Here is a 23,503-nt window from a genome sequence, read left to right as displayed (position 1 = left end):
TTTCCTTTTTTGATTTTCAACTTGATAAAAATAAAATTAATTCGGTCGTAAAACTTAACTGGAGAAAAATAATAAAAAATTTTTTTTTTTTTTTTTTTTTTTACTTTCCATGTTCCCTGTTATTTTCCAAGCGCACGCACGTACGCACGCACGCATCCACTCCCCCTTATTTCCCTTCTCGTTTGTTTTATAATTTCTAGAAATTTCGTTATTCATTATCGTAATATAACAACGACGAACCTGGAAAAACTTTTCCATTGACTTTCCCTACATGTATTTCTCTTGTAATAACCCCCTCGACAATTTTTTACTACAAACGTAATCGTAGTAATGATAATAATAATAATAATAACATTATTACGACGACAGGCCTTAAATTTTACGACTAAGTCGTTTCCAAACAATATCGATCGAAAATAAAATCTAAAAAAAGGGAAAGAATAATTTTGAAATCATGTCCGAATAGAAAAGAATTATATTGTTCTAGCAAAAATTACTGCCAACGTGACAAACCAAAAAAAAAAAAAAAAATTCAAGACTCGCAACAATCAAAAAGACAAAAATAAAAAAATCGATATTAAAATTTTTTCGTAATTAAATTAAAAACTTGAAAAGACAAAGAAAGAGAGAGAAGGAAGAGAGCGTCGGGGGGAGGGTAATACATACAGACAAAAAGAGAGAGAAAGGTAGAGAGAAACACGATGATAGAAAAAAAGAGAGAGAGAGAGGGGGGAGGAGGAAAGGAGTGACAGACAGACAAAAATCAAAAAAAAAAAAAAACCTTGTAGAAAAAAGAAAAAGAGAGAGAGAGAGAGATAGTAACACGTCGTAAGAAGGAAAGAGAAAGAGAAACAAGAACGGAGAGACGGAGACACCTTTGCAAAAGTTTTTTTTTGCAAATGAAAAAGGACAGAGAAAGACGCCCAGACACACTGATCAAAATCATAGATAAAAAGACAGAGACACACTCACACAAACAAATTAGATATATAATACAATGAGAGAGAAAGAGATAGATAACGCTCGCGAACTTGCAAAAAAAAAAAAAAAAGAGGTACCAACGTCTGAGTCAGTATTGCAAATGACTCAGATCAGAATAGACGTAAGAGCGGGCTGGGGAAAAGGGAAAAACTGACCTAAATTTATCATCCAGTGATTTTTATTGTTGGGGGGAAAAATTTTTTTTCCGACATTTTCTCTTTTTCTAATCGTAGTTTATTAGTTTTATATAAAATTTGTTTGTTATAATCTCGGCAAAGTGAAAAACGTTTTCTTCATTTCAAAAAATTTATCCGAAATCGTGAAAAAAAAGAAGAAATTAAACGAAATTCTTTGGCAAGGAGGAAAAAATTTTCATCCAAGTCGGTAAATAATATTGTAAATGTCATTATTTTAAATTTTTTAACGTTCATAATCATCATCATCATCATCATCTCATTCCCGTTTTTTTATATCATCTCGACACATATATAATTTTTAACCGTCATTTTGAACTTCACCCAGATACAATTCAATCCCGAATTAAAAAAATTTTTTTTTTACCGAACATACAAAAAAAAATTCATTTTTATTTTACGATAAACGAATAACGAAATCATCAATTTAAATTGTTTTCCAAAAAAAGTATAAAAATAAATTTATATATATATATATATGTATGTATATAAGTCGTAAAGCAAGCTCGTCACGATATTTTATTTTTATTTTTCTCGCCCTTTTTTTCGTTATATATTTTATTATTATTATTATTCGAAACGAAATAAAAACGTTAAAAAAAAATCGAAACTGACGTAATCCGAATTCGTGCAAAAAAAAAAAAAAATTTGAATGTCACCCGAAACGTTAACGATTAAAAATTCTCGGACGCCATATTTGATTTATTCGATTAATTAAAAAAATTTATGAAAATAGTTTTTGAACTTATTTCGATATAAAATTTGATCGAATAATCGACTACGCCCAAAAGTAAATTAATAAATATTAATATTTACTTACGAATACGTGAAACAAAAAAGAAAAAGTAAAATTTTTACCTTTTTTTAACCGCCATTATCACCGCCACTACCACTACCACCACCGTTACAAACACTTTCAACAAGTAGGCGAGTGTCATTTTCGTTCGAAATGTTCCATACGTTCCAAACCTTTCAAATTATGAATACCACGTGACCCGTTAATAAGTTAATTAAAATGTCAGTAGATGGCAGCACTAAAAAAAATTTTGTCGCATTGTTATAAATTAATAACCAATCACGTATCATCACCGTCGTTCGTTGCATTTATTGACAAAAATTCATGTGATTCGGTTAAAAATAGTTTTCTAGAACATTCCGTTTGAAAAAAAAAAAAAAAAAAAACAATATCCGATAATTTTATTTCAAAATGTCTTTACTTCCACGTTATTTTTAATTATATTTAATTAATTAATTTTTTTTTTTTTTTTTTTTTTTTTTGGCAAAAGCAATGTTCGTGTTCGTTTTCAATTTTTCCTTAGAGATTTTCGCAATGGGGGAAATCATGAAAAAAAAAAAAGTCAAAATAAATAAATGAAAATGGCGGATGGAAAACAAATCGGGATGAAGAAAATGGGGAAAAGAGAAAGAAAATGGGAAAAAAACAAGTCGAGTTTAACGAAAAAAAAAAATAAAAAATAAAAATATCGATTCGAACTTTGAACTTTTTAATTCGTCAAAAAATATAAAATTTTGAAAAAAAAAAAAAAAAAAATGAAATTAAGTTCGAAATTTTATTTTTATTTTTTTTCAGTCTCCTCCCTTTTTTTTTTTTTTTTTTTTTTGTTTCTAATTTCACGTTTTTTTTTTTTGTAAAAAAATTTTTATGCGGTTTTGTCACGATTTCCACAAGTTTTTATTATTATTGAACTTTTTTTTTATTTTTTTATTAAGGTTAAAGAATATTTTTTTTTCGTTTTAGATAATATTCTGGCAAATTGCATTTAATTGTTTCATAAATTTAAAAATAAAAAATTTTATTTTTTAATTACAGTCGGATGGCAATACAGCTTTCCTCAGGGCCGCGAGGGCTGGCCAACTGGATAAAGTTTTGGAACATCTTAAAACTAATATTGACATAAACACATCAAATGCCGTACGTTCCTTTTTTTTAAAAATTTGTCTTTCCGATAATAATGATAATTTGAAAAAAATAAAAATAAAAATTTGTAAAAATTTTTTTTTTAAAGAATGGACTGAACGCACTTCATTTGGCTTCAAAAGATGGTCACGTAAACGTCGTGACGGAATTGCTCAAGCGCGGTGCCATCGTGGATGCGGCTACTAAAAAAGGGAACACTGCACTGCACATAGCTTCGTTAGCAGGTCAAGAAGAAGTTGTCAAATTGCTGGTACAAAGCGGAGCTGCCGTAAATGTACAGTCACAAAATGGATTCACTCCGCTATATATGGCGGCTCAGGAAAATCACGATAACGTCGTCAAGTTTCTATTGGCCAACGGAGCCAATCAAAGCCTCTCGACGGAGGTACTTTTATGATTTCGATGGGAAAATTTTCTAAAATTTTTTATGTGTATTTTTTAAATTATTAATTTTAAAAAAAATTTCAGGATGGGTTCACGCCGTTGGCCGTCGCGATGCAACAGGGTCACGATAAAGTTGTGGCGGTTTTGTTAGAAAGTGACACACGCGGTAAAGTTCGACTTCCTGCTCTACACATAGCTGCTAAAAAAGACGACTGTAAAGCAGCTTCACTTCTCCTTCAAAACGATCACAATCCGGATGTGACTTCTAAATCTGGTTTTACCCCTCTTCACATTGCTGCTCATTACGGAAACGAAAGTATTGCCAATTTATTGTTGTCGAAAGGAGCCGATGTGAATTATTCCGCCAAGGTAAAAACGAGTCAACGAGTCCCCCTCATACATATCCATTTCACAAAAAAAAAAAAAAATTTAATTTTCGTTTTTTTTTTATTTCCCCAGCATAATATAACACCTTTACACGTGGCTGCCAAATGGGGTAAAAGTAATATGGTGGCCTTACTTTTGGAAAAAGGTGGAAACATTGAATCTAAAACGAGAGATGGTTTAACTCCGTTACACTGCGCGGCAAGATCCGGTCACGAACAAGTTGTTGACATGCTTTTAGAACGAGGAGCTCCGATTAGTTCCAAAACTAAAAATGGTAGTTTTCCAAACACAAAAAAAATTAAAATTTTGAATTGGAATTTATCGATTTCCAGGATAATTTTTTTTTATTTTTAATTGTGTCAGGTTTGGCGCCACTTCACATGGCATCACAGGGTGATCATGTGGATGCTGCTCGTATTCTTCTTTATCATCGAGCACCCGTGGATGAAGTCACCGTCGACTATTTAACGGCTTTACACGTGGCTGCTCATTGCGGTCACGTGAGAGTTGCAAAATTGTTACTGGACAGAAAAGCAGATCCCGACGCGAGAGCATTGAACGGATTTACTCCATTACACATCGCGTGTAAAAAAAACAGGATAAAAGTTGTAGAACTTTTGTTAAAACACGGCGCAAGCATTGAAGCAACGACGGAGGTAATGAAAAAAAATATTTTCCGTTTTCTTTTTTCTTTTTTTTTCAAAATGTCAACGACGTCACGAATTTAAAAAAAAATTAAAAAAATATTTTTCCAGTCCGGTCTAACGCCATTACACGTGGCTAGCTTTATGGGATGCATGAACATAGTCATTTTCCTTTTGCAACACAATGCGAGTCCAGACGTTCCAACGGTTAGAGGAGAAACTCCATTACATTTAGCTGCCAGAGCCAATCAGACGGACATTATTCGTATTTTATTAAGAAACGGAGCTCAAGTCGATGCTCGAGCAAGGGTTAGCACACACTTTTTTAGCTTTTTTTTTTTTTTGCAAAATTTTTTCTTACGTGAAATATATGGCTCACGCATTTATTTATAAATTAACAGGAACAGCAAACTCCTCTACACATCGCATCACGTTTGGGTAACGTCGATATCGTAATGTTGCTGCTACAACACGGTGCTCAAATCGATGCAACAACAAAAGACTTATACACGGCTCTTCACATAGCCGCTAAGGAGGGTCAAGAGGAGGTAAAAATGTTAATGGCACATAAAATAATGGATCACATTGAAACGAGCTACTTGTTGGAAAGATTTTGGAGAACGCGACAAGAATTTTTCATTTAACGTTTTTTTTTTTTTTTTTTTTTTTTACTTTTATTTTTATTTTTTAATTTATCACGCGTCCCTGCGATCAAAAAAAAAAAAAAAATTAGTAGTTAATAATGATACTTGTAGTTACCGGTGGTGAACAAATCGGATGATGAGAAAAATTTTTTTCTATAATTTTTTCTTCTTCTTTTCTCTTCTCTCTCTCTCTCTCTTTCTTTTTATTTCGTATCAAATTAATAAAATCGGGAAATCGTGTCTTGTTCCCGAAACTAAAAAACCAAAAGTCAAACGTGGAGCAAAACATAATTGTTGAAAACAAATTTTACTTTGATGAGGGGGGAAGGGTTTGAAAAAAAAGGGCACTAACGAATGGTACAAAATAAAAACATTTAAATTTTTTTTTTTTAACTATATACATAAAAAAAAAAGTTACTGCCACGTTGTTGTCAAATGCACGATATTACATTTATCAAATCCACTATTATTACTAGTTGTTGTTGTTATTATTATTAAGTGAGTACTAAAAAATTATTTTGTTTATAATAAAAAAAAAAAAAATTGATTATTTACGATTCGAACAACCATTTTCGGTTAAATATTCGCAATCGTCGCCATTATCGTGTATTGCTTATCAAATAATTATCAGTAGCATATTAACATCTCGTAGTATGAAACGCGGGTAGTCAAATTGTTAGTTGATTAGTTTTTTTTTTTTTTTTTGCTTATTTTTGTAGGTATAACATTTAGCTGAAAGCTTCACACTACAAAATTTAAGCTTAAATAATTTCTACTCGTTTTTTTTTTTTTTTTTTTTTTTAACAACAAATAAATACTTATTACGCTTTTATTTGTATTCAAGCGTAGAGTAGTATTTAATTTTCTTTTAAAGTTCGGGTTCAAAAGGTTACATTTCCGGTTTTTTTTTTTTTTTTTGTTTAAAACGATTGAAAATGAAAAAAATTTTTTTTATTATAATTGTTATGTGCTATTACACACACACACGTGTTCATTTTTTAGTACTCATTTTTCTTGTTACTCACGTGCCAAAAAAAAATAATTTTTTTTTCATTATTATTATTATTTTTTTTTTCGTTGTTGTTTAATGTGTAGCTGTGATAACGATGATAACGGTTGATGTCATAAATGATTGTTCGGGCATGAGGCCTTTTTTTTTTTTTTTGCTTAAAAATCGAGCAGTATTATTATTATATATATATATATATATATAAAAATACGTTTATGTTACGTAATATAAATTGTTTAATGACGTCACAAATTTCGACCCTTATGATCAATATTCAAGTTCAACAGGTTTTGTTAAAAGGTTACATTAAACGCGATACTTTATGAATTCGATAGTAATAATAATAATAATAAATTGATTCCGTATAGATCAATAATGCATATACGAATATGAAGAATAATCGATCGTTTGTTATTGATTATCGATAATTTTTTTTTAAAAAAAAAAAACAAACAAACAAACAAACAATGTAAGCCAAAAAAAAAATAAAATCTTTATTTTTATTTAATTATTATTTTATTTTGTTTATGTTATAAGCAAAAACAAAAAAAAAATACAAAATCTGTTGCAACATAAAATGAAAAAAAAATTTTTTGTTGTTGTTGTTGAAATTTTTTATATGTAAAAAAATCGATGACGATGACGACTACTGATAGACGATAACGACAACAACAACAACAACAACAATCACCACCGAAATAGTTTTTTTTATCCGTTGTGAAAATTATTATTATTATTTATTAAGTTGTGAGTGTGAATGTTGGTTACGTACGTAATGACGAAAAAAAAGGTAATAAGAAGAATTGATGATGATGATGATGATGGGTATAAAAAAAATTTTTTTAAATGGTTCGCGTTTAAAAAAAAAAAAAAAAAAAAACGAAACAAACAGAAATAAAAAAAAAAAAAAAATGGCCTCCACACGTCTCAAATGCGTGCGTTTGGCTGATCGGTTTTTCAACGTTATTTATTTATTTATTTGTTTTGTAAATTGATTCTATTTATTTATTTATTAAAAAAAAATTTTAAATTTAAAAAAAAAAATCAGGTAAGCGCACGCCTTGAGAAATTTTTTTTTTTTTTTTTTTTTAAATTTTTAATTTTCCCCCTTTTTTCCCCTCTTCCTTTTTCACCTCTTTCCTTTTCACTTGGATTTTACCTTATGTAAAACTCTTGTACGATTTCATAACCTTTTCCTCTCTCTTTTCCTCACCAATCTAAAATCCCAACAGCACAGTTTTTTTTTTTTTTTTTTGTTTCACCTTTTCCTGTTGATTAATTTCTTCTCTTTTTTTCCCCCCTCTCTCTTTCATTCTTTCATTGCATGAAATGGTTATATTATTTGTAATTTTTTATTATTATTATTATTAACATGTATATGTTTTAATCACGTGATCAATACCTGTATAAACTGAACATAAATCCATCGTGCTTGACATACTGTACAATTTGTTGTACTTTATTTATTTATTTATTTATTTTTTTTTTGTATTGTTTTTATTTTGTACGACAAACGCAATCGCACACGCACGCACACGCACACGCACACGCGTGTATGTGTGTGTGCGTAATCCGCGTGTATTATTTCATTACGAATTGTTAAACTTTTTTTTTTTAACGTTTTAAATTTTTTTTAAAAAATGTGCATAAGTTAAATATGAAAAGTAAAAATTTGTTTTCAACAAATTATGCGAATGATGAAAGAAATAAAAAAAAAAAAAATGATAATAATGATAATAAAATTTTTTTTTTTTTTATTTCTCGCCGTTTCACGTTTTGGATTTAATTAATTAATTAATTAATTTTATTATTAAGATTTCTTTTTTTTTTAATTGTTTGTTTGTTTGTTTGTTCGTTTGTTTTCATTTAAATTGCGATTTTTTTTTTTTTTAGGTTGCGACCGTTTTTTTGGAAAATGGAGCAAATTTAAAGGCGACAACGAAAAAAGGTTTCACGCCCTTGCATTTGGCGGCTAAATATGGTAACATGAAAGTGGCACAGCAACTCTTGCAGAGAGATGCTCTCGTCGATGCTCAGGGAAAGAATGGAGTCACGCCATTGCACGTCGCGAGTCACTACGATAATCAAGCCGTGGCGTTGTTACTTTTGGACAAGGGAGCATCACCTCATGCGACGGCTAAAAATGGACACACGCCATTACACATAGCCGCTCGTAAAAATCAAATGGATATTGCCGCGACGCTGCTGGAATATGGTGCGAAAGCTGATTCTGAATCCAAAGCGGGTTTTACTCCTTTACATTTGGCTTCACAGGGAGGTCATACCGACATGGTAAAACTTTTATTGGAACATCAGGCTGATGGAAATCACAAGGCGAAGGTAAAGGATATTCTCGTTTTTTTTTTTTTTCTTGTTGTTGTTTACAAAACAAAAAAAAATTTGGGTTTTTTTTTTTTTTTAGAACGGACTTACACCTCTCCATCTTTGCGCCCAAGAGGATAAATCAAATGTTGCTGCTGTCTTGGTTAAGAACGGAGCTCAAATAGATGCTCCAACAAAATCAGGGTGAGATATAAAATATTATTTAATAAATTTCTTTTTTTTAAAAATAAAATTATTTTAAAATTATATTTTTTTTTTATTCGTACAGGTACACTCCTCTTCACGTAGCCAGTCATTTCGGACAGGCAAACACGGTTAAATATCTTCTTCAAGAAGGTGCGGATCCATCGAAATCGACAGCCATCGGCTACACACCACTACATCAAGCAGCTCAACAAGGGCATGCTCCGATTGTTCAATTGCTTTTAAATAATGGAGCTTCGCCAAACACTCAAACGGCGGTAAATATTATTTCGATTGTGATTTTTTTTTTTTTTTTTTACTAACCGGAAATGAATGATCTAAATTCAAAAATAACGTTTTTTTTTTTTTTTTGTACAGAGCGGTCAAACACCTCTTTCGATAGCTCAAAAATTAGGTTACATAGGTGTCGTGGAAGCATTGAAGGGAGTCACAACGGCAGAAAGTTCAACTCCTCAAACCGATGAAAAATATAAGGTCGTAGCACCTGAAACCATGCAGGAAACTTTTATGTCAGACTCCGAAGATGAAAACGGTGAGTACCGTTCAAACTGTCAACACCACATCCGGAAAAATTTTACTTTTTGTTTTCACTTCCGTTCTCTCACTCATTCCTTTTTTTTTTTGCAAGCTTGTACATAGCATACGTTTTTTCGAATAATTTTTATTTTTTATATTCGGTCACTTATAAGTCGTCTTCTTCGTCCTCGTCGTCGCTGTCGTTTTCGTCAACCCTTTTACCAACCTAATCAATAGGAAAATGTCGATGTGCACGCGTAATATTTTAATTTTTTCTTTCTTTTATTCCGATCGGATTTGTCGTGTATTTTTCAATTGCAATGTTTCCCCCTCCCCCTCCCTCCCCCCCCGAATAATTTGTTTTTTGCCTTATGATCATTTTCGAACATGGTTGTAATTTTTCCCAAAGGTGACGACATATTGGCCGATTTGTCTAACTACGGACAACCTGCACAAATGCAACACAACTATCGACCTTACTATCAGGGTCAAATTCTGCTTTCTAGTAAGTTCACATAACGCTTCTTTACCTTTATTATTATTATTATTATTATTATTATTATTTTTTAATCGTTATTTGCATTGACGTCTTTTTTATTTTAATCAAATGATTTATTATTATTATTATTATTACCATATTATACTTCTTTGTGCCTGCGTATTTATTAATGACAAACAGTGACCTTTATGTAACGTTTTTTTTTTTTTTTTTTTGTTAGAATAAAATTCAAAAAAAAAAAAAAAAAAAAATTAAGCGCCCGAGTTTTCGCCATTACGAAAAAAAAAAAGAAAAAGAAAAACGCATGCTTTATTTTATTGCATTTAAAAAAAAAAAAAAAAAATACGCCGCGTTTTTTTTTTTTTCCGTCTTTAAATCCGGATCGTTAGTTTTACGGTTTTAAACAAAATACGGGGTAGTCGCGTAGTTGTTGTTTTGTCGTTGTTGTTTGTTTAAAAAAAAAAATTACAGCCATTAGTTGTCGCCGCGATTAATTACATTTCTAAAATTCTTTTATTTAAAATGTCGGAAAAGAAACAAACAAACAAACAAAAATGAACGAATTATTAGATGATTGCATTTATCTATAAAATAACTGTCGATGTTGTTGTGCATGAGAAAGCACCTGCATGGGTGCTAAAATTGATTTTTATATTTCATTTCGATATTTTCCCCCGCCCCCCCCTCCGCCCTCGGGTGTAATTAAATTAAATTTTATTATAATTATTATTATTATTAATATTATTTTAGGAGAAGACACCGTGTTGAGCGATCAACCCTACAGGTACCTCACAGTTGACGAAATGAAAAGTTTAGGAGATGATTCTCTACCGATTGACGTCACAAAAGATGAAAGATTCGATTCGAACAAAGAATCTTTCGGTAAGGATATATAAGAAAAGCTGACGTAAAAATTTGTCTTAACTTGTTTGTTTGTTTGTTTGTGACCTTTGGTGTGCTTTTTTTTAGGTATGCCCAGCATCGAAGATTCATTCACTATGCAAACGACTAAAACGAGTATGGCGGGCGTTCAAGGTTCGAATTATTCATCCGACAATGTGGATGTTGCGAGACAACCGGTTAATATCGGGTGAGTAACCGACAGGAAAAAAAATAATTTTTTGAAATGTTTAAAAAAATTTATTCAAAGTTCAGAAAATGATGTTGCGATTAAAATTTTCAATGCTTACTTAATTGGATGAAATACAAGCAGAAAATTTCAATGGAGAAAGTAAGTTTGTCAATTGATTGATTGATTGATTGATTGATTGATTGATTGCACAGCCATTGTATCATCGAATTGATGTCGTATATGTTTTTTTTTTTTTTTTTTTTTTCATTTAAATTTTTTGTTGTTTTTTTTTTTTGTAGCTTCCTCGTCAGTTTCCTCGTGGATGCACGTGGAGGTGCGATGAGAGGTTGTCGTCATTCGGGTGTCAGAGTCATCATACCCCCGAGAAAAGCCACGATGCCTATGAGAGTAACATGTAGATATTTAAAAAGAGACAAAATAGTTCATCCACCGCCGCTGATGGAGGGAGAAGCCTTAGCGAGTCGAGTTTTAGAATTAGGACCTGTCGGTGCCAAATTCTTAGGGTACGACGACGTCCATCTTTTTCTTTTCCTTTCACCTTGAAAAAAAAAATTGATAATAATAATTATAATCGTTTTAAAATTTCAGTCCAGTTATTATTGAGGTGCCTCATTTTGCTTCGTTGAGAGGATCCGAACGTGAGATCGTCATATTGAGATCGGATAATGGAGAAACGTGGAGAGAGCATACGATGGAAGCCACCGACGAAGTCGTTCACGACGTTTTGAACGAATCGTTCGACAAAGAAGAATTAAGTCACATGGAAGATTTGTCTTCCGGTAGGATAACGAGAATTTTGACCAATGACTTCCCGCAATATTTTGCCATACTTTCGAGAGTTCGCCAAGAGGTGAGACAAAAAAAAAAACATAAGAATTAAAAAAAAAACACAAAATGGCGGATGGTGGGAAGAATAAAAAATTAAAAAAATTTTATTATTTTTTTATCGGAAGGTTCATCCCATTGGTTCGGAAGGTGGAATGGTATCATCGAGTGTGGTTCCTCAAGTTCAAGCCGTTTTCCCGCAGGGAGCACTCACTAAAAAAATCAAAGTCGGGTTACAGGTAAATGTGAATTTCTTTAGGCCACGTAAAGGCGTGCCAACAGGGGCACTCAAGAAAATCTCGGTCAATCACGTGCCAAAGAAGAAAAGATTTTCTCTCGTATGGTAAAGACCAAAAAAAAATAACGACAGCAGAGCATTGATCTCGATCTCGATTCGTTTTTTTTTTTCCTGTTTTCTTTTTTCTATTCGATATTGTAGTTAGTAAATTGTAGTGATCGATCGATTGGTTGATTGATTGATTGATTGATTGATTGTGTTTTTTTATTTTTATTTTTTGCGTGTGAGCTTGTTGGTTCGCGTCTAAAAACAACCCTTCGAACATTCATTCATTAATCAGGTTTCCGTTACAATCAGATGTAGAAAACAAAATTTTCAACCATCTACCTTTCTCTCTCTTTCTCTCTCGCTTTCTCTCGTTCTTTCTCTCTCTTTTCGTGCCATTATTAGAAAAATCTTTTCACGCGGTCGTGTATCTCTCTCTGGAATCTATTCAAGATCACCTCGGATCCAATAGACATTGAAAAAACACGAAAACGTTTACACGTGCGCATGATGCATACCCTAAAATCGATATTGCCAACATTATAAAACGTGAGTAATATTTTTTTTTTTTTTTTTTTTTTTCTCTCTATCGAATGTCAGCGTGAAACTGTAACATTAACAAAATAACGAATAACAACCAAAAAAACTATTTGCCTGTTTGTTTGTTTGTTTGATTTCGTTTGTTTATGTAAAATTATTATTATTATGAAAAATAATATATATAAACATAAGTTAATCTCTCTATCTCTTTCTCTCTTTTTTAATATGTACATATATTATTATCAGTATTTTTGTTGAATATTATTTTAAAAAAAAAAAATAATAATAATAATAATTACAGTGTGGTAGTTAAATGATAAATTTAAAAAAAAGTTTGTCTTTTATTTATTTTTATTTATTTATTTTAATTTTAAATAATGTTTAATAAGTTTAATGTATTGAGCATAAGTAGTAGTATTGTATTTGATTTGAATGATGATGATGGTGGTGATAATAATGATGATAATAATGTGATTTTTTATTATTATTAGTATTACAACGGGAATTAATGATGGGTTGAAGGGGGGGGGGAAAAAAATTTGCGTTCGCGAAGGTTTAATTAAAACGATGTGGGAGGAGGAGGGAGGGGGGGCATGAACATGTATGTAATCATGTATAATATATATATGTACGTGTGTGCGTGTGCGTGTGACCCGTAAATAATTTGAAAATGTATTTTACTTATTATTATTATTAATTGAGAGTAATACGACAGACAATGAATTAGAAACGTAGATAGATGAATTAACTCTACTCATTAGAAAATGTTTTTGATTTAGTCGTTTGTGAGTGTCGTGTGTGATATAATTTTTTTTTTTGTATTAATTAGTAAAATGAACGCCTTGAACGTCGTGATGACGTTCGGAATTATTATTATTATTATGTATCACAACGAAAAGTTCAAAAAAAGAAAAAAATTATTATTATATATATAATAAAATTGCTGTTGTCGTTTTCGACAAAATATTTTTTTCGAAAAAAAAAAAAAAAACATTAAAAAAATGTTTCGATATGATTTCCGGTATTAAAATGTCTATATTATTTATTTATTTATTTATTTATTTTTCAATAATTTATGTAAAATTATGATAAAATGATGTGAAAAAAAATGATTAATAAAAAATAAAAATGTGCCCAAAAATTTGGTTAAACTAACAAAAGAGTTTTTTTTTTTGGATTGATTTTTTTATTGAAACATGAAATTAACATTTTTTTATTGTCGATTTTGCAAATAATAATAATAATAATAATAATTATTATTATTATTATTTATTTATTTTTTTCTTGTAAAAATTTATTTATTTGCAAAATCGATTAATATATCCGTTCGGCAGGTTTACAATACGTAAGAACGAACGTGCGTGCGTGCGTTTATTTAAAATAAATAAAAAAATTTTTTCCAGTCAATATTTAATTAAAAGTGATATTTTGTAAAATTAATTAATAACTTACGACTGGAAAAAATTCCAGCATGGTTCGAAGTTTGTGTGCTTTTCAAAATAAGTTTAACTAAATTTATTGGGCATTACTTATGCTCAATACCCCCGCCGATTCGTTAATATTATTATTATTATTATTATTATTATTGATTTCAATCAATGAATAATTGTAAATTCATAAATTTTTCAAACCACATGATATTAATTATTATTATTATTATTATTACTATTACTAATTTTTTATTTTAACTGTCGCTTATTATTAATATTAATATTAATTACATCGCCATTGTGATGTTTTTTCATTATTATTATTATTATTAATTGTTTGTTATGGAATGAAATGTACGCGATTTCGAGCCCTGCTTTTTTTCATTTAAATTCAGGTACGATGCATTGTTTTATCATTATTATTATTATTATAGGGTGTGATCGTCGTATGAGACGATAATGCCTCGTACCTGTTTAGCTTGCGATGTAAACCTGCACACGCATAATTTCCTTACTATACTAAAAACTATCATCATTTTTTCCTCATTTTTTTCATTTCATGCCGACTAGAAAAAAAAATTTTTTTTTTTTTTGTCTTCATACGCTTCACGACCGCTTACGCGTGCGTAAAACGCAATAATTTTTTTTTGTTTTTTTATAAAGATTTAATAACGCAGTAATGTCGACACATAAACGCACGCGTTTTTCCCCGCCAAATGACGAATTTTTACCCGCCGCCATGTGTAATTGATTATTCGTACGAGTATCGAACGATATATCGAACGATGAATTATTTACGGCGGCGGTGGTGGGGGGAAAAACAGTCGAGCGCATGAATCCAAGCGGTGTGGACGGTGTGAAGAAGTTAAAAAAAAAAAAAATTATAAAAATGATTTATTTTTATTTTTTCTCATGTATGTATGTATAAAAATAATTTTATGTGTTTAAATAATTATTATTATTATTAACAATGTTATTAACATGATGTTGTGTTTACATAAAACATAACCACCCTGCACAAGGGTCGTAACATGGCGTTGCGATCAAATGGACACCTGCATGGGCAAAAAACAATTTTCAAAAAACTCGCTTTTCGATGAAAAAAAAAAAAAAAAAGTGAATCAATGACGTCATAAAGGTAAGCAATCATTTTCTTATTAAATTTTTTTTCATATCACGTGGGGCGGAAGAAAAAGGCATTTTATATTATTATTATTGTTTAATAATGGCGGTGACGGTTTAGGATATACTCGAAGGGATCGGGAAGGGAATGGAAAAATGGAAATTGCACGCGTTTCCCACCCCCCCTCCCCCCAACTCTTTTTTCCCAGCATTGTGGGCGATTTAGAAAATTTTTTTTTTTTATTTTATTAGGCTCAACCGATACCTGCTGAACTTACGGCGAAACTTTTGGGAAATAGAGTTGCCGTGTCACCGATTGTAACGGTCGAACCACGTAGAAGAAAATTTCACAAACCTATAACATTAACGATACCCGTGCCTAGAGCTGCCAACAAAGGAATGATAAATAATTATTCGAGTGATGCTCCCACACTCAGATTATTATGTTCTATAACGGGTAAGTTTCACTCTATTTTTTTTTATTTATTTATTTTATTTTTACTTTTATTTTATTCCTTTCTTAAAACCTGAAAAAAAAAACTGTTAAACATTTCTGAACGTGCATCACGAGGTTTGTACATACTTACACATATGTCGCTCCCCCCTCACTCACTCCCACTTCGCTCCCCCTCCGTTACCCCTCCCTCTCCGTCCGTGAAAATCTTCGAAATGACGTCATAAATACCTTGTTAAGAAAAAACCTGTCGCGAATTATTTCGTTTCAATTTAATCCTTCTTCTGCAGGCCACGAAATTTTTACAAAAACCGACAGAAAAACTTCTTCCGTATGTTACCATGACAAAAAATAACAACTTGGATTTTCCGGCACCCTTTCTCTCTCTCTCTCTCTTTCTCTTTCTTGGTTTCTACGTAAACTGACTAATGACAGAAACTCCACACAGTTTTTTAACGGAAAATTTCGATAGAAAAAAAGAAAAAGAAAAAGCCGTCATAGACGATCGACGATTGAAATTAAACTGAATCAATATTTTCATTTATTTCTTTTATATCAAGACGATACACCTCCCTTTTTCCTCCCCCCCTCCCCCTCCTCTTCCTTCCTTCTTGTACATCGTTACCACAATCACCGCTACTACTTCCTGCCTTCCCATTACCGCGACCACCATCACCACCCACATCAACCTTTTCTTTTTTCCTCCTCTCCTGTCGTTCTCCGTCACGGTTATCATCCGTTACTTATTTTCCTCTATAGTTTCCCCTCGGGATCCGATTAGATGTTTACTAATGCAATGTACTATTGTGTTCTCTTTGGCTGGCTTGCAGGTGTGTTTCGGAAAAGATCACTCAAAGGTACTAAAATCCATTCTTCTTCCATTTATTTTGCAATAAGTAAAATAAACAATATATATATATTTATGCGAGACTTACATTCTTTTACTCCATTAATACACACACGAACACACACACACACACACACACACACTTTCTCTCTCTCTCACTCTCACTTCTACTTCCTGCCTTTATCATCCTTCCTTCCTTTTTTTTTATTCTATCCCAGATCGATCTTTCGTCACATTTTTTTTTAAAGCGCGTACTCGCGCCAAACGTAAACGGAGTAAAAGAACGTTCGTTTCATTAATTTTTTTTTTTTTTTTTTATATTCACAAAATATATATATATATTATTATTATTATTTTTTATATTATTACGGCAATTTTTTTTTAGAGTATATATATATATACACATATATATATTTATGTAAAAAAAAAAATTTGTTTTTTTTTTTTTTTAAATATCACACGAATATGATGTGAAACGTTTCCTCAGTATAATAATTATTAATTTTTATTGTAAATTTACACGCTTTGTTTTATAGATTTTTCGAGGGGATTTCTTTGCGGGGGGAGGGGGGAAAACCTTAAAATAAGGTTTAAGTTATTTTACGGTTAAAGATTTTGTAACGCACGGGGAAAATGCGGGGCTGTAATGTGAAAGGGAGACAGGTGATAGATTAATGGGATTCGCGATCTCTCTCTCTCTCTCTCGCAGACTCTCTGGAAAAGGCAGGGACTATGTTAACAAATCGGGACTGTCTTTCGAAGGGTAAAAAGGGGAAGTACCGGGATCTTCCTCGGGTGTGGACCTGATAGTTCTGACTCAGGAGGGGGTTTAGAGGTTTCTCTTTAGGAAAAAGAGCACGGTGAAACACGTCCAGGAGTTTTAGTTGGGTAGTGGTTTCGGCTGAGTCCCACACTCTCTTTGCTACCGGGGGGGGGGGAGGTTAGTGCGAAACTCATTTCTCCTGTGTTGACAAAAAAACCTTCGTAAAGAATTCGGTGCACTTCCGGTATAGAAAATGTGGAAAACGTTTTTATTTAAGAGATCAGTGACGTAATTAGTGCAACTTTTACACTATTTCAAAGAAAAATTATTTTAAAAAGGCCGCCATGTTTTATTTAACCGTAAACAATATCGAATCGATTATTGATGACGTTTATTTAATTAATTTTTTTTTTTTTTTTTTTTAACAAAACTCCTTTAGTAGCACTTGTGACGACGACACAACATCCGAACTTTGTCAAAACTTTCTCTAACTTCTATTTTACTTTCACGCGTTTGTTCTAGTTAAGTTTTAAACAAACAAACAAACAAACAACCCACGAATTGTTCATACTGAGGAAACGAACGTAATAACAAAAATTAAATAAAAAATAAATTTACAGTTTTCGATTTGCGTTTAATCGAAACGGGAAAAAAAAAATAATAATAATAATAATCGTTTGACAGCAAATCAAACTGTAAATTTTTAATATATATATTTATATATATATATATATATTTATTTTTTTAATACTGTAATAATATGGGTCTTTTCTGAAACAAATCTGCTTTTGAGTATGAATTATTTTTTTATTTTGAAAAAAAAAAAAAAAAAAAAAAGGCACAGATATTATTAAATTTTTTTTCTGTTTATTTTATTTTATATGCATATATATATGTAGATATATATATATTATATTTTATTTGATTATGCATATTTTCATTGCATTGGCTTTTACATACTTAAATATATTTATATATATGTATGTTTGTATGTATGTTTTTTATTAAACAAAAACAATCACCAACAAACATAAAATATTGATTTGATTGTAGTGATATGATTTGTAGTTATTTCTCTCTCTCTCTCTCTCTCTCTTTCTTTTTCTTATTTTTTTTCTTTCTCTGACACTTGTGAATGAATTGAATGCCGCATGACATTCAATTTTAATTTTTTTTTTTTAATATAAATTTTTTTGTTGGTGATTGTTTTGTCGTAACCATTTTTTTTTATTTTTTAATAAAATCAATAAATAATTAAATAGTAATGATGATGATAAAAAAAAATTTATTTCACGTCGTAATTGCTTGGCTTTTATTATTTTTTTTCAATTAAATAAATTTATTTATTTAGTTTTCGCTGATTGATTGATTGATTGGGTTAAAACGTCTGCAAAAAAAAAAAGAAATAAATAAATAAATTGTTTTTTTTTTTTTTTTTTTTTTTTGCGAACGAGCGAAATTATATATATATTTATAAATTGGAAATGTTATTATTATTATTATAACGGTTATAAATGACGTCATTTAATTTATTATGACGTAATCGTACGAAAAGTTTTTTTGTAATAATAATTTCGCTTGGTTTGATGTTTGTTCGATATTATTATATCAGTGGATAATTTTTTTTTTTTTTAAAAAATAAAAAATTGCCTTTTTTTTTTTTTTTAAAGTCACTTTTACGATTAAAAATTTTATTAAATAATGATGCGTATGATGATGATGACCTTTGACCTATTATTTTTTTGTTTGTCGTCATTTTAAAAAATGAATATTGTTTCATAGGAGGTACGTCTCGAGCTCAATGGGAAGATGTAACCGGTTCGACGCCTCTGACGTTTGTTAACGATTGCGTTTCATTTACCACAACCGTATCGGCCAGATTTTGGCTCATGGATTGTCGAAATGTGGGTGAAGCGACAAAAATGGCAACCGAACTGTATAGAGAAGCTATACACGTTCCTTTTATGTCTAAGTGAGTATAACAAACTCGCATTAAACGAAACGGTAAAAAAAAGTAGACCGACGGGAAAACAAAATTTGTTTTTTTTTTTTTTTAAATAGGTTCGTTGTGTTTGCCAAAAGAGTGGATACGATGGAAGCGAGACTTAGAGTGTTTTGTATGACTGACGACAAAGAAGATAAAACTTTGGAACATCAGGAAAATTTCACAGAAGTAGCCAAAAGTAGAGACGTCGAAGTGAGTTTATCATCATTATTTTTTTTTTTAATTTCCGGTGTTTATGATATGCGACTTTGTCGCAAGAATGACAGCACATATACGGATTTTGATGATTTTTAACGCAGGTGCTCGAAGGAAAGCCTCAATATGTTGAATTTGCCGGAAATTTAGTGCCCGTTACGAAATCCGGAGACCAATTACAAATAGGTTTTAAAGCCTTTAGAGAAAATCGTTTGCCTTTCACTGTTAGAGTAAAAGATCCACTTGTTGATTCAATTGGCCGACTTTTATTTATGAGAGAAGCCAAAGTGAGTAGAAACACGATTAATTTTTACGTAAAAATAATAATGATGATGATGATGATGATAAATTGTAATTGTTTTATTATCAGGCAAGCAAGGGTGATCCGCCACAACAGCCGACGTGTTGTCTTAATATTGTTTTACCAGAAACTATAATGCCTGATTTATCACTTTCTGAACCTGATTTAATAGCCTTACAGAAGAAAATATCCGCCATGAAAAACGGTGAGTTATAATCATTTGATTTTTTAATCGTTTTATTTTTCTGGTACTGAATCCATTTTTTTTTCTCTCTCTCTTAAAGGTGGAATAGAAGCACAAAGAAGCGACTTGCGATTGTCGGACGTATCCAATCTATTGGGGTATGATTGGATAGTACTCGCATCGCATTTAAACATTGACGATTCGGACGTGACGCTAATAAAAACCGAAAATCCTGCAAACGTTGCACAACAAGCCAGAGCCATGTTAAGGCTTTGGTTGTATCAGCAAGGAAACAAAGCATCAAGTGAGTGAAATCTCGCGTTTACATAAGAATTTAAAATATTTTTTTTAATTCGTTAAATGATTATTTATTTTTAAAAAAATTACAGAGAAATCATTGGAAAAAGCATTGCATCGAATAAATCGTGACGACGTATCGGAGCAATGTAATCTCACGGACAAACAAAAATCAAAATCACCGAGTCAAAAGGAAGAATTGGGAAGTCAAATCATTCATCTCGGTGATGAAAAAGACATAATGAAAGTATCGGAATCCGTTGAAGATCTCGTACAAGCGGACGATGGTAAAAAAACAAAAGCACATCACGAAAGAGATGAAAAAAAATACATGGCAGAAGAAAAAGAAATACAAGAAGAGGAAGAAGGAGAAGAAGAAGAGGAGAAGAAAACGGTTAAAGAAAGAAAGCAGGAAATTGAAAAAAGATTATCTCAGGTTTGTGAAAAGTTTGATGTCGCGCAAGGTAAATAAGCTAAGACGATAAAAATTTAGTTATTTATTTTTTTTCGGGGGGTAATTTTAGGAAATATTCGACAACATTAAAATGGGTGTAACTCCCGGAGAAGTCAAAATACCAAAACCAGCGCAAACGATATACACGACTACGACAACGACGACAAAAGATTTCATTCAAAATGAAATACAATACGTGTCAAAATTGGACAAACACGAAGAGGAACCGATAGAGAAACAAATATCGGTCAAGGAAAAAATATCAAAATTTCAAGACAAAGAAAAATCAACATACGGTAGAACGTCGCCACCGAAAACGGATAACAAAAAAGAAATGGAAACGGAAAAGGAAAAGGAAAAAATCCCGTACGAAAAAGAATATAAAAAAACGGGAGATGAAAAAGTTAAAGATATAATCAACCGCGAAGAAAAACTATTGGGAGAAATGGCTAGAAAAGAATTAGCAGAAGAACCCGTGGGAGAAGTCATGGACCACAAACAACTCGGAGACGAAAGAATCAAAAGAGATTCTCAACAACTTTTTAAAAACGTGAGCGAAGGCCTTGGAAAAATCGGGCAAAAAATTGATGTTGAAAAAGGTACGTCATCCCTTAAAAAAAAAAAACAAAAAAAAAATTATTACATCCCCTATGTTCACACGATAGGAAAATTTACTCTCTCACCCCTCACTCATTTTCTTTTTTTTTTTTTTTTTTACAGAGTTAATATCGCCAAAAGCTTCAAAAACACCGCCACCAAGTCCAGCAGACTTTTCTGTAAAAGGTAATTATTTAAAATAAAAAAAAATTCCACCCCCCCGAATTTTTTCTTTTATTTAAAAAATTCCATCCGCAGCGTAATAATAATAATAATAATAATAATTTTTTTTTTCCGTTTTAAATTTCCAGCACCGCAAACCACAACGATCGCATGGTCTCAATCACGCACAACCGAACATATATTATCTCCAGAAGGTAAGAAAATATTTATATATTTATATACTAATAATAATAATATTAATCTTATCCTTATCACCGCGCGTATCGTAGTTATTTGCATGACGTCATAGCAATACATTCACATACAAAATTATTCGCCTCGCTTTAAAATTCAACAACGTTATCGTCATATACGCACTTTATCATATAGCGTTTTTGAATTTTTACTTATATATATATATATGTATATATACGCACACGCACGCACTCACGCACACATACACACACGCATTGCGTTTGATTGTGCGTACGTGTATATATATATATATTTATATATAATCATAATAATAATAATATTGATTTGCAGTTTATTTTATTTTATTTTTTTTAGGGCAAAGCGTTTATTATTATTTGTAAATTGTAAAAAAAAAAAAAAAAAAAAAAAAAAATCGATATTTAATAATAATATCAAGGCAAATTTTAAATAATTATTTGTAGCAGAAGAAAAAACGTAATATAAATACAATATAAAATAAAATAATTTGCCTCGATTATTATTATTATTATTATTATTATTACTTAAATAATTTTATTATTATATTTATACAAACATATATATATATATATATTTTTAATATGAGGAAGCATGTGATACTAACGAGTGCAAATCAAAATAACGTAATGAGCATGATTATTATTATTATTATTATTATTATTATTATTATTATTATTATTATTATTATTATTATTAACGGAAAAAAAAACAAAAAAAAAAAAAAATTAATAACAATAATAATATTTTTCGTAACTTGTTTTTTTGCCGTTGTTTTAATTATTATTATTATTTTGTTAAAAGAAAGAGAAAGAGAGAGTGAGAGAGAGAAGGGTTTTCTTTCATTAACCTTTTGATTTTTATACAGTACAAAACGAGTAATTTGATTTGCATTCCTATTATTATTATTATTATTATTTCTTTTTTGTTTTGAGTAAAAAAAAGCCAAACATTCAATTGTTCATCGTCGGTTATTTTTTTTTTTGTCTCGTTTGAATTAAAGGGAAAAAAAGGGAAAATTTGAATCGTGACGTCATAACTTTTTGTGGGGCTTTGCTCTTATTATCTCATAGATTTGGTTAATATTAAGTGGGTGGAAAGAAATGCGGGAGGGAGGGGGAAAAGAGAGAGAGAGAGAGAGAGAGAGAGAGAGTGGGGTGTAATGATATTTTTTAACATAAATTAAATAAATAATATGCTCAGTAGTATTAGTAGTAGTAGTAGTAGTAGTTTTATTACAAATAATGAATGGAAGAGTAGGAATTTCCGTCGAGGACGACACAATTGTTTGTTTGGCTTTGTAGTGAAACGCAATAATTACAATATAAATATATATATATATATAAATTAATACGTTAAAAATATAATAATAAAATCCTTTTTTTTTATTATTATTTATTAATTAATTTATTTATTTGTTTGTGAAATTTGATCGATGTGTGTTGTTTAATTATTAATTAATTAATTTTAGTTGTTATTATTAACATTTATATATTTATTTATTTATTTATTTATATTATTAACAATTTTTTTTTGTTTTTCATGAATATTTTCATATATATATATATTCATTTTTTTTTTTTTTCTCTAAATGATGTGAAACTTCTAGAAAGCGGATAATAAATCGTGTAAATATACATATATATATCGTTTACAAAATAATCGCGAATATAACGTCTCGTTTTCTTTAGCTATTATTATTATTATTAATATTATTATTATTTCTAATTGTTTGGTTCTATGATAATGATGATAATAATTTCTATTTACGCTTGCAATGCTTTTGATATATATTTATTCGTATGAACACGTATAAACACGTTTCATTTTTTTATTATTATTATTATTATTTATTTAGGAAAATTATTACGCGGCGTAAAATAAAATAAAACGCGACGTGAATATAATAATAATAATAATAATAATAATAATGATAATAATTAAAGAATCGATTTGATTATTATTGAGTCCGCACG

The 23,503-nt window shown here is 30.5% G+C and overlaps 1 protein-coding gene across 1 annotated transcript; it reads left to right on the top strand.

Moving 5' to 3' along the window:
- Positions 1–2,838: 2,838 nt before the first annotated feature.
- Phum_PHUM596790 (ankyrin-1, putative) lies at positions 2,839–22,610 on the top strand (the record flags this gene model as incomplete). The annotated part of the gene is made up of 26 exons (XM_002432626.1): positions 2,839–2,906; positions 3,033–3,112; positions 3,237–3,499; positions 3,583–3,867; positions 3,958–4,159; positions 4,249–4,541; positions 4,641–4,838; positions 4,931–5,077; positions 8,076–8,522; positions 8,605–8,708; positions 8,794–8,986; positions 9,087–9,261; positions 10,495–10,626; positions 10,714–10,834; positions 11,116–11,340; positions 11,426–11,687; positions 11,791–11,901; positions 15,290–15,494; positions 18,884–19,073; positions 19,163–19,298; positions 19,406–19,588; positions 19,672–19,807; positions 19,887–20,090; positions 20,176–20,519; positions 20,608–21,136; positions 22,531–22,610. 26 exons carry the CDS (start codon positions 2,839–2,841, stop codon positions 22,608–22,610), a joined length of 5,313 nt encoding a protein of 1,770 aa, XP_002432671.1.
- Between the last annotated feature and the right edge of the window lie 893 nt (positions 22,611–23,503).

This window comes from Pediculus humanus, genomic scaffold (genome assembly GCF_000006295.1).
Source record: "Pediculus humanus corporis 1103172108315 genomic scaffold, whole genome shotgun sequence".
In the NCBI taxonomy this organism is placed as follows: Eukaryota; Metazoa; Arthropoda; class Insecta; order Psocodea; family Pediculidae; genus Pediculus; species Pediculus humanus.
This window is presented reverse-complemented; position numbering and strand designations above follow the sequence as displayed.